Here is a 12,497-nt window from a genome sequence, read left to right on the forward strand (position 1 = left end):
CAGGTCATTATACACTAATACAAACATACCTATGAATATTATATTGCATTTCTGCCAATAGATCCTCCTGAATGTTACACACTGGACATTTTAAGTTTAAAAAATAAACTTTGCTTTTGAGAAAATGGATGGATAACTGTGAAACTGAAGCTTGTACGTGCTACAGAAGTGCCGAGTATAAAACAGGACGATGCTCCATTTCACTTCACATACTGAAAGGTTTTTAGAGTTTAAACGTAAGGTCATTAAATGTTTAGGTCTCCTGTCATGAAACCAGTTGATAATATATTTTGAGAATTGTATAGACTTTGTGGAGGCATGTGCTTGTTGTGTCTGCCAGTGATACTGAACCATCCTGCTGTGAACAACATTGTCAGTCAAAGCTGTTACAAGATTTTATCACCCAGTTAAGCTGCCTGCAAATGAATCGGGTGTCCACCTCTCCCTTTTTGTCTCCTCCTCTTGCCTCGTTCTTGCAGAGCACACAGGAAACACATCGCCCAAGTCGATGTCCTCTCTCAAATGTGAGTTTGGTGATGAGGCCGGTGAGATCTCCATCGCAGTGCCTCAGCCATCTGTGTATGTTAATGGAAGCCATGCTTACAACGTCAAGCCCCGGGACCCAGGCTCAGGAAAACCGGCAGATTCTTTAGGCCTGGGACTTTTGCAGAAGTCTTTGCCTCTCTCCATGTCTCTACAGAACCTCAGCCCACAGGCTTCCACAGATCTCCCCAAAGGCCTTGCCGGAGATGGGCGCCGCTGGTCTTTCGACAAGCCTGGCGAGGAGGAGAAGGCAGCCATAGTGGCGGCCCTGGAGCAGAGCGGCCCCATGTTGGCTGAAGAAGAAGAAGAGCGGTTGCGACAGGAGGCTCCGCCCAAAGCCGCTGCCACCTCCTCCTCCACGGCGGAGTCGGAACACCAGGGGAAGAAGCAGAGGAGGAACTTTTTCTACCATGGGAGGAGTGAGTCTGCGGGGAAAGGGCAGAGTCAGTCCAAGGATGAGTCTGAACAGGCCCCCGCTGCCACTGAGGAGAAACACAAGGGATGGTTTGGATCAAAGGACTCGCACAGCAAACCCAGGTGAGATACACACTGTAAACACAGAGAAGACTAATCGCACACTGACAGGTTCATTTGTTGCAACATCAAACAGATGATGCATTATCATTTCAGTATGAATATGGGGAGAATTGAGGTCAACAACTGCTCAGGAGCCTGCTGAGAGTTTGTACCTGTACTGTTTAGATTCATAAGTCGTACACCGAGGTGTCTTACTGCATGTGACCTCTGTATACTTTTTATTTGGTAAAAACAGTGAGGTGAAAGAATGTATTTTATATAAGCTGATATTTTAGCAGCAGATTCAAACTAAACCAGATATATAGAAATGTAAAAATCAACAAAAAATTATAGTTTGTGTTCCAAAACTTTAATGATTAAAAAGTTACAGAAATCTGTATTTGAATAAACTTATAAAATCACAAATAATCTAATAATCTAATGCAGTCCAATAAAACAACAGGTCTTATCTTAGCATAAAGACCAAACAGAGAGGAGGACGGCTATCCTGGCTCTGTGAAAAGTTCAAAAATACACCTACCAACACCTCTAGATCTCAGTAATAAACATGTATTTTATTCAATTAAAAAACGGACTAAACAAAAAAGATACAACATGTTATTGAGTCAGCAGTTAGAAGGAATATTTTTGAACTTGGGGCTAGCTGCTTCCACCTGTTTCCAGTTTTTATGCTAAGCTAAATGCCTCCTGCCTTATGCTCCAGCTACTTAACACACAGACTTTAGGGCAGGATGGATTTTTTCTCTCATTTTCTCTTATCTCACTCTCAAGAAATAATCCCAAAATGCTGAAATATTAGTAGTTTTTAATGTAGTGCTATTTTATTGGTTACATGATATCTCATTGTGAGGAGGATAAAGAAAAGATTTCTTTAAATAAAACAGACAGAAGTCAACAGTAAATTGGAGTAAACACTTGAAATGTACCCAATTAAAAGAGGATTCAATTTCACAATATATAATTAGAGAACTAGCATTATGTTGAACAGTTATCAGAGTAGTTGTTTACCTTTCACTTCCTGTGTACCAGCATGGCTGCCAGAAATTTCCTCCAGCTCTGTACACATCCCTCTTCAGCTCCTGGTCTCAGTCTCTGGTTACAGCAGGTATCTGCAATGCAGATGGAGGACGGGAGCTGCTCTTTAAAATTAGCTTTATCAAGCTGAAGCCTTGTGCACACTGTAATATGGTTCAGTAATAATCATCATTGCAAAGATGATGATGTGAGCTGGAACAGTCCCTGCTCTCTGACAGGTTTTGTGTGTGTGTGTGTGTGTGTGTTAAGGTGTGGGTTTTGTGCATGCATTTGTGATGTGTGTGTGTGTGTGTGGGGAAGGAGAAGGGAGGGAAGAAAACCCCATCTAATTTTATTTCCACTTTTAACACAAGCACATTCTTAAGTGGGTAATTTATTTTGGAGGTGTCACCTGCTGTACTGTACTTTCTCTTATACTGCTCACTGTTGTATTGAGTGCATTCCGCCTGCAGTTTGTATTTGAGTCTTGTATACAATTCATGTTTAATTCAGGTCTACAAGAACCCTTAAACAGTTACTTTTAATATATTTTTTCTTAATCAATTTACCCGACCAAGGCCAAAAAAAACAAGTACAGTACCGTAATATTTCTATACACCGAGCGTAAACAAAATATTGGACTGGTAAGCACCTGCTGATTGAAGCGAGGTCAGCTATTCTGGACCATAGTACACTCAATACCTTTCTGCCAGCTCTGTAACTATACATTTTCACATCCTACACACCCACATGCTCCTAGATGCTTGGGGAAAGTGCCAAGTTGGCACCAGGAGCACTAAGTAATCATTACACCCAGCTGCATCAACTTTTCTCGCTTAATATTACATCATGTGCCAATAAAAACACACAAGAGGCACAGAGAGGAATGCTTTTGAAGATATGAACACATGTATGGTTGATATCAACAATTAATATACAGTTTTTGATTGATACTGTTAGGAGTTACTGTTGTGTTACTCCTGTGTAGAATTTTCATGGGATTTCTTTCAGCAAGATTTTGTTTTTAGACATTTTTTAAAATTATTACAGTTTAAGTTTTTTTCTTTAAAGCTCCTCAGCTGTGCAGAGCGCTTTAGCTTCCTTCGGCTTATTGTTTTGGTTCTCCTGCTTTCAACTTCACTGCTCATCAAAGCTGCGTCCAGCTGCGACAGGCAGCTTTTTTCAGGAAACCTTCTAAAAACCAACTGTTCACTACCTGTCTAGCACCAAACAGCAGACACACAAGAGTTAGTGACTAGCTGGCAAACATAGTGGAGCATTTAGAAGCTAAAGTTTCTCTCGGGAGTCAGTAGAGACCAAACCTGAGCTAAAATTGAATATTGGACTTAAATTCATCAGGCCAAAGAACTCTAAATGAACATTAATGTCCGTCAATGTCTGCAGGATCTGTACGCTGGCAACTCTTTGCTATCATGTTCACTATAAAATGTGATAAAATGTTACTGTTGTGTTTACTGTTTGTTGCGCTGCCCCCAAGTGGCCAGAAAATTCCATTGCTGCAGGTTTAAAGATATTTTCCAGACAATGAAGCAACAATAAAGAAAACCTAAAGGAAGACCTGAATTAAAACCGGGTTTAAGTGAATAAACAGTGAAAACAGATTATACGCAGGCCAGTATGTAAAAATGTTTGATTTAAGATGTGATATGAGACAGACAACCTGCAGCAGGCCGCTGTGTGAACAATCCTCACTAATCAAGAGGACTGTGTGCCCTTCCTTTCACAGCCTGGTGGTGTCACCTAAACTAGAGCCCAGCACTGACCCCCACCCACCACCCCTCCCACCTAGTAACCACCCCTCGGGTCCCCCTGTCGATCCCGCCTCTCTGGTTTCTCCGCTGCATCACACTAACCCTTTCTGCCACTCACAGAGCACACCACCTCCCATGTCCCCCTGCAACCCTTTCTTCTCTCTCCTCCAGCACAACCCTTTCTATGAAGACATGCTAAAACCTTCGCTGCCTCCTCTGCCCTATCTTTCCAGTTCCCGGCCCCCCATAGCTCACCTCTTTCCGCAGGCGAGTAACCTTAACCCCTCTCTGACTCACAACAACCCGACCACAGAGGACTCAGTTGCTTGTACAGATACAAAGAGCAAAGCGATGGCCAAAGTTGAGAAAAGACCACTTCCTCCGACTCCCATGGAAGGGGAAACAACTTTAAGCAAGAGGCCGTCCAACCCTTTTATGTCTGCCGGGGAGCTGAAACTGGATTTAGAGTGGGACGAATCCTTTGAAGAGTTTGCAGCTGGCAGGCTGCAGTCTCCCGAGGACCTGACCACAGATTGCAAAACACAGCAAAACACACCCAGTCACCATTCACTGGAACACTGCAATAATAAAGGAGCATTACTCCCCATAACAGACGCTGACAAAAATGTGAATGATGCACTACATCATCAACCTTGCACAGAATTTGGATTCGAAGCACATAAAGCCACCAGCCAAGTGACCAACGCTAACACATATTACGTTGACACATTTGCACAATTTCTTGAGACAATCCCCGAACACGCAAGCTTTGAGAGTGACGACATAACTTTAAATACTCCCACTAACTCACCAGAACTGACTGCGTGCATTGAAACTAATCAAGCTAACAGTACCACTAACACAAATGAGTTAACCGACACTAACGCGGCCCCCAGTCACACCTCGGCTGTAAAGCTCAACAGCAGCTCCCCAGATCCTGGTTCTTCAGGTCTCGGCAGTTCAGCAGAAGAGGATTTCCTGTCTTGTCTCTCTTCTTATTCTGACAAATTGTCTGCATCCTCTTCAGAGGAAGCTGAGGCGCAGAACTTTGAAAGCAACATCCTCAGCTTTGAGAAATCCTCTGCGTCGCCCGTGGTGAAAAAGTCCTCAGAATCCGAAGATGACATTACTGACAGGTCAAATGATCTGTCTTTAGTTGATGTAGATCAGCACACTATTCTTCAGCAGGATGGTGATGAAACAGTAGATTTAATTGGTTTGGAGGGGTCATTGGCACCACAGTCCCCAGTGTTTACACCTCAGGAGCCTGTTATCACTGCAGAAGAGACTCAAATATCAAAACTCTCAGAACTACAGACAAAATCCAACATTTCTTTACAGTCTGACAATGAAAATGGAGAGAAAGACACAGGGGAATTCAATGGCTCTTTAGAGGATTTTTCAAAAGTGTTAAATGATTCCTCTGTATCTGTAAGTAACACTACAGATGTGATGACCTCTATGACTCCAGATGATGAACTCTGCCCCACACACCCATCCGTACACATCATAACCTCCTCCCCTGATGTGAGGCAGAGTTCGTCAGACTCGCCCATTGAGGGCGCGAGTTTAGGAGGGCCGGGTGCGAGCCAGCGTTCTCCGATACCATTCAGGCTTTTTGGCGATTTCCTAAACACCAGCCACATTGCGAGCACTCCCAGCCAAGACTTTGACGACACACTGTTATGCACTCAGGTGTCCGATCAAAGCACCAGCAGCTTCCTCCAAAGCCTTTATGTCAGCGCCGACTCGCAGGACTACCAAACCTGCAACTCTCACCAGTTCTCCAAAAGCTCCAGCGGCTCGGAGCCAAACGAGACGCTGCACTCTGCGAACTCGACGCTCTGCTGTGAGCTGAGTGCGATTCAGACCACTGCTGACGCTGCTTTGGGTCAAGGAGATCCCACCAATGCATGCAAGCCGTCCAATGAAGAGGTCAACCAAAGTGACCCATTCGAAGGATCATTCTGTGGAGCCGAGGACAAGACACCAACTATTGAGCCAAGTTTCACGATAGAGGATAACTGCGGTTTAGAAGTACTCCCTGCGGCATCAACAGGCTCTCACACGAGCTGTAATCCAAGGAAGCTCAGCGAAGGAGGTGTGGACAGTCAGCATGTTGTCTTAGGTGACGTGTTCCCGAAATGCCCTCAGGCACAAAGCGCTACGCTACACCGCTCCCAGTCTGAGGGCACACTGACACCGGCCTTTGATGAGCTCCTCCTGCCCTCCTTTGGGAGTGATCCCGGTGCCATACAGGAGTCCTCTTTAGCTCAGCCAGGCCCTGACCTCCCCTCTATGACTTCCTTTGCTCCTTCTCTAACTCCTGACAGTAGTAGCTCCCCTGTAGCGCTCTGTTCCCTCCCTCCCCTTGCCAATGCTACGGCGAGGTCACCACCCAGCACGGCACGAGCTGCGGCGCCAAAGCCAGTGCCTCAGGAGCCCCAGCAGCAGCAGGCAGCCAATCAGCAGAACAGGTGAGGTTGCACATGCTCAGTGCTCGGTGAAAAAAAGGTGGAGAGGAATGAGTTTTTCCCCACTTCCAGAAATTTCTATCCTGTCGTCTCTTCAGTCTCCCTCTGCCGCTCTGCTTCCGCCTGCTTTTCTTCTGTGCCGCCAACTCTCAAGGGGTTTCTCCTTTTGTGGTGTGACCTTCTCTTTTTCATCACTTTGTTATGACACTCACACACACACATGCACACACACATGCACACACACATATATATGTGTGTGCCCTGGTCGTGTAACGGAAGGAACAGAGCCTCGGCCAATTTAGTTAGTTACTCATCTATGCCTGAAATCGTACCACACACCCCCCTCCCTCAACACACACCACACTCAACACACACACACACCTATACACACACACACACACACACACACACACACCATCCCCCTTCTCCACAGGGCTAGCTAGTGTTCTCACACAACCACACTCATTTACCAAACTCACAACCAGAAATGCAGGCTTTATATGAGGCAAAAAAGGTGTTGTTGTGTCACTGATAGCATTTCCTTTTCACCTCAGGATAATAATATATTTAACACAATTCTACATGCTTGATGGCAACTACGTATGCAATTAAGTTTTTCAGTTTTGAGCTAATTTAATTTCAATTTTCACCGGTATTTGCTTTAATGAGGAGCCTTAAACCTGTCTAACCTCCTTTTACTCTTGATCACTAAAAGGGAGATTTTCTGGGATTTTAAAAGGTTGATCTTTAGCATCCATGTCTGCTGTCATCCTGGAGGTCAAGAGGACAATCTGCTCAAATAATGTATAAACCTGTATGTTACCTGGGCTAAAGAGCCTGGTTGTGTGAATGCAAGTCTCTGCACTAGGTAAATAGGTGAGTGAGTGGTCTGATAAGATATATTTCCTTGTAAATGTAGGTCACTGACACAAGAAACTGTCTTTCCTGTGTTATTGTAGAGTTGTAGTTTGAGAAGAAAGAGCTGGTTTGAGGCAAATTGACGATTTAATAAAACAGCGAGACTGTGGCATCTTTTTAGTCCACGTTAGAAAGTTCTGTGTTAAAACAATAACTTCGCTCAAGAGGGATATTTTGAATGTTGTTATACTTGTTGTTGTCTGTCTTCACGTCAAAGTTTCCCAAAGAAAACAAGAGTGGTGTTGTGTGTGATTTTCAGAATAAAAGCTCAATTGTAACCTTTTTTGGCTTGTGACCCCTCACCCATTTTATGGCCGCAGTGTAGGGACATTTGAGACAAGTCAGAGAAAGGGTACATAGTTTTTGGCACCAGAAATATATTTTTCTTTATTCCTTTTAATCATTTAGTCTAGCAAAAAAATACATATTTCTTTATTTCATACCCATTTGAATCATCTTTAGGACCTCTCAGGTTTATCTTGGGGTCCTCTGCAGGTTCCCGGACCCAAGGTTGAGAACATCTACGTCAAAAAAAAAAAAGCCTGTAGCTTGGTGGTTAACTGTAGGTGATACTCATTTATTTTAATACATTTTAATAATAATATTTAAATACTAATGAACACTGATTGTCAGTAACACTAAAAAGAATTAAGAACCCCCACAGGCACAAACATGTTGAATTTTATTCAAGGTGTAAGTGGCCACTTAAATGATTTTACTCTGAAATCACACAAACCCTTCGCCAACCTCCCATGTGGTACTTTCAAAATGAAAACAGAGGAAGGAAAAATAGAGGTCCTTTTTAGTCAAATGAATTGTATTTGATAATTTCAGACACAGACTGAGACTTTGCTGAAAGCTAATTGGCTTTTTTTCAGCCTCGAATATCAAAGACCTCCAGTATGGCAGCCAGATGGAGTCCTTACATCACCTGAAAGTCTTTTATATTTAACTATAAAGCCACACAGGTGTTGTCGTATGAAGCGAGATACCTGACTGTACGTGTATGCTTCTTGTATGCTTCTTGTCGTCCTGTGCAGTCCCCACCCAGTGAAGCCCCTGACCACTGCCATGCTGGCTGAGGAGAAGCGGACTGAGGGCCGGTCAGTGCTGGCCACCGGCCTGGAGAAGCTCAAGTCCACCATCCACCCGGGAAGGAGCAGCCAGCTCAGCGAGCAGGAGGCCGACAGGAAAAAGGTAACAGTGTGTTAGCATAATGATATTATAAAAAATACTGCAATACTGCCCTTCAGAGGCAAACAGAAGAAAGTATGTGTTTGTGTTTTGAGGTTTAATGATCATTTGAACAACATTTGAACCTGCAAATTACACTTAGACTTGTTTGTCTCAGTGTCTCTTCCTACACAACAGCTGTCTGTTGACAGTAATGATGAAAAAAACGTAATTGAACGCCAATATGTGTAACAAATGTACAAATTAAAGGATTATAAAGGAGAGAAAAAATAAACAGGCAACAATCGTTGCTGATAGAACAGAAAAATCAGCAATAAACATATAGTTTCTTTAAAAAAAAAAATTCTTAATGTTTACTCTACTCTAATATACTCTACTTTAAGTTATATAGATAGATAGATGATGTGCGACACTACCTAAAGTAACAAAAAAGTAAAGAGATTTTTGTGTGTAAAAATCCAGTAGATGACCAGAAGGTAACTTGTAAAATAAGTCTGAAACTTGGGCAGAATTACATATTTTTGCCTAATTTACTCCTTTATTTAAATATTGTAATTGTCTTTGCAATTATAGATCATCAGTTAATGCAATAAAACAGGCGCAATGTTAGCCTAAAGGTTAGAGAAGCCAGTCCAGGTTTTCTTCCCTGAATAAATAATGTTTAAAAATAAATCTATCCCGTTTATTAAAGTTTTTGAATTTAATGTTGGATACAATCTTTCTCTTGAGTTAATTCCTGTGGTTCACATCAAGTTTTGAATCCAGAATGAGCATTTATTGCCAAAAAAGAAACTCAATTTAAATCCAATGAACACACCGTTCTTATCTTTGTTATACTTCTTCCTCCCCGTCTGTCTGTCCCTCTTTCAGTCTCTGACAGAAGGAGCGGGCTCGTACTACCACCTGAACCACAGTGAACTGGTCGCCTTGCTGGTGCAGCGGGAGGCGGAGCTGGAGAGGCAGAAGGTGGAGTTTGAGCGTCAGAAATCTCTGCTGGCTAAGCGGGAGGTGGAGCTGAAGAAGTTGAAGCCGCAGGTCAGAGATCTGGAGGACTACATTGACACGCTGCTGGTGCGCATCATGGAGCAGAAGCCGACTCTCCTGCAAGTGCGTTCCAAGTTAAAGTGACGAAGGGAGGGGGAAGGGTTTGCAGTTCAGTCCGCATCTGTTCACTCTAACCTCCACAACAGCTCTTTAGTCTTTTCACTGCTATGCTGTCCTTTTTGATACAAATATCTAGGCACTGAGCGATGTCGAGGCGATGTTTTCCAGACGGCATGCTTTACTGTGCTGAAACGCGTCCTATGTCGAAAGGGTTTGGTCTGGGGGGCGGTTGAATGTAGCGGGTCCTCAGGTTGTTTTCAGGTTCACACAGCCGGTTGGTTTTAAGTTCACAGAGGAGTGAGCCCCAGTGGGTTCAAAACCCAGATGCTTCCATTTTGGGATCCTGATTGTAGAAACATTGATTCCTCCTTTTCACCTCACTTGTCACTTCTATCACCTTATCACAAACGAGTAGAGTTTCAGTCCAGAACACTGTATATCCAGTTAACTTTTCGCACTGTATGCTTCTCCAGAGGAGTTGCAGTTCTGTAGGGAGAGAAGAGTTAAGTCGAAGGGCCACTCTGGCTGCATGTTTTGGCCCATTAACTACAAACTGCATATACTTTAAATCAATGCTGGCCGTTTCTGTAGCGTACCATCAGGTTTAGATTGATTTTATACCTTCAAGGCAGCCTTTGGTTTCAGTTCATTTCAGTGCAGCATGAAAATCAACTCGCAGAAACTTGAAACCTGCTCGAGACAATAATCTATCACAGTGAACATTATTATTCTTTAGTTCATAGTTGCAGTTGAGAGCAAGGACCTTTTTCAAAATGGTGCAAAAATGTTCTGATATCTGAGACATAAGATTCAGTAGACGGAAAGAATTGCACTCATTTGCTCTAATGGTAATCTTTATTTCAGTTAATCTGCTAATTATTGAATAATTGATTCTTAGTTTGGTCTATAAAGTATCAGACAGTTGTGATATGAGCAAACAGCGCCCGACCAGCCTGTAACTCCCCATAAAACCACAACTTAGTGCTTTAGACATGTTGGTCTGTGTATTTTGGATAGAGCCAGGCTAACTGTTTCCCCCTGTTTCCAGTCGTAATGCTAAGCTAAGCTAATCGCCTCCATATTTAACATACAGATGAGAACGGTATCGATCAAACTCTTGAGTGTATTTCCCTAAATATTGAGCTGTTTTTTTAACTGAAATGAACAGAAAGCAGTGGCTGCTTTCTTTTAAGGAATAAAATAAATCAATAATCTTTAAGTATACTTTGGAAAATAGTCTACATTATTGAAAAGTATACACGATATTTGGTTAATGAGTTAATTAATTCATGCTACACCACCTTCTGTAATGACCTATACCTCTGTGTTTAGCATCACTTTTCCCAGCTGTTGTATATATGTTGTTTTGGATTGACACTCTACGAATGTTCCCCGATGAATACCGAGCGCTCCAACTCGTTTTTGAAATAACAAACCAAATGAGCGTTGTGAGAGTTGTCACGTGCACATCACCGGGAACTGATCGTAGCTCACGAATGTTCAAAAGTGTTCTTAGCCAGCAAGCGAATAGTTTTATGTTCTCCGCACGATAAAGTGCTGTTTATCTTTTGCTTGTTCCTTTCTCTTTGTTTTCCTCCTTTTTTCCCCCTTCTTTCTGTTCAATGGGCATGTCTTGAAATTACCCACGATGCTCAGCCTAATAAGCTAACTGATTCTTGTATGGGTCACGGTGTTATCAGGTGAAGACAGTATCACTCAGTATCCAGTCAGTATCAAGATCAGCCATCACAGCTTCTCTGATCTCATGCTTCTGCCTTCTCACGTGTGCGTTATCGGCACGACTCCACTGTTGTGAAAATGCCTGCGACATGCTGGTACTTGACTTCCCTTCCCTCAGTGTCTGTGTGTCACATCCGCTTCTGCTCAAGCACACATATCGCTACCGCTTTCAGGTGTTACAAAGGGATATATACCGCATTTTACAGCATATATGCCGTATTGAAATGCCAAATGCTGCCTTATTTTTGTTTTTGTTTTTGACGTTACATTAAGAATCTAGCACTTCATTTTACTTGCCGGCGCTCTGGGCAAGGCTTTGGAAAAAAGAAAAAGCCATCTGTTCACCTTTTTTTTTTTTTCTTTTCATGCTTTCTTATGATATTGTTTAGATCACTGCACAACAATAAATTGTATGCATACAAATAGTAATGAGTAGTAACAGTGATTTCCTGTGAAATGCCAAAAAACTATAAAACAATAAAAAAAACAAGCCTTGAAACTTAATCTATGGAGCAGATTGATACACCATAAAGTATTCTGATATGATGCCACTTTTAACAGCATTTGTGGATGTTCTTGCACTACTTAATCGTCAGAACATAACTCTACTGTACCTGTCTGTTGATATCGGTATAGTTAGATCTACTTTACACACCGTACTGCACTTTCTAATCGCTCTGTGATTTAAGCACTTGGCCTACTTTGACACCACGTTGAAGGTTTTCCCAGTGAGCTTGACGCATACAAAAAAAACATCCAAAACTGTCTTATCATCTCAGTTCTGCCGTGCAATCTCAATATCAAGTGCATAGATGACCGTAGAGACATTTTAAATGTGACTCGACACTTACAAAGCGCAAGAATAAAAACGTCCTCCTCCATGTCTTCCATTTACAAAAGTTTTTATTTAAGTTTGAACTGATTGTATTTTTGTCCTTAATTGTGTAGCCGGTGGAATGTGCTTAAGGTAGTATGTAAAGATTGGAAAGTTTACAAGTCGTGATGCAATTCTGTTTCACAAATTTTGTATATTTAATAAAGAATATTTTATGTTTCTTGCTCACCGTATGTTTGGGGTGTGTTTGTGTGTGTTTTTTTAGTTGTTTTTTTTCTCCACAGGGCTGATTGTGGTCAGTCTTTGTTTACAGTGGAGTTTTTATGTTTGCATTCAAGGCTTTGTTTCTGAAAGCGAACTTTGTAT

The 12,497-nt window shown here is 42.3% G+C and overlaps 1 protein-coding gene and 1 long non-coding RNA gene across 2 annotated transcripts; one reads left to right on the plus strand and one right to left on the minus strand.

Moving 5' to 3' along the window:
* Positions 1-479: 479 nt before the first annotated feature.
* LOC118337017 lies at positions 480-12,364 on the plus strand (the record flags this gene model as incomplete). The annotated part of the gene is given in 4 exon segments (XM_035673825.1): positions 480-1,080; positions 3,842-6,343; positions 8,299-8,455; positions 9,323-12,364. Coding segments are annotated over 4 exon segments (3,518 nt in total), but the record flags the coding sequence as incomplete, so codon positions are not given.
* On the minus strand, positions 888-8,376 carry LOC118337018. Its single transcript, XR_004797134.1, has 3 exons — positions 8,251-8,376; positions 2,089-2,189; positions 888-1,025 (listed from the first exon to the last, which is right to left on the minus strand). It is a non-coding gene; the product is annotated as an uncharacterized LOC118337018 (long non-coding RNA).
* Positions 12,365-12,497: the final 133 nt, after the last annotated feature.

This window comes from Morone saxatilis, unplaced genomic scaffold (genome assembly GCF_004916995.1).
Source record: "Morone saxatilis isolate NCDOM2014 unplaced genomic scaffold, NCSU_SB_2.0 Contig3, whole genome shotgun sequence".
Taxonomy (NCBI): domain Eukaryota; kingdom Metazoa; phylum Chordata; class Actinopteri; family Moronidae; genus Morone; species Morone saxatilis.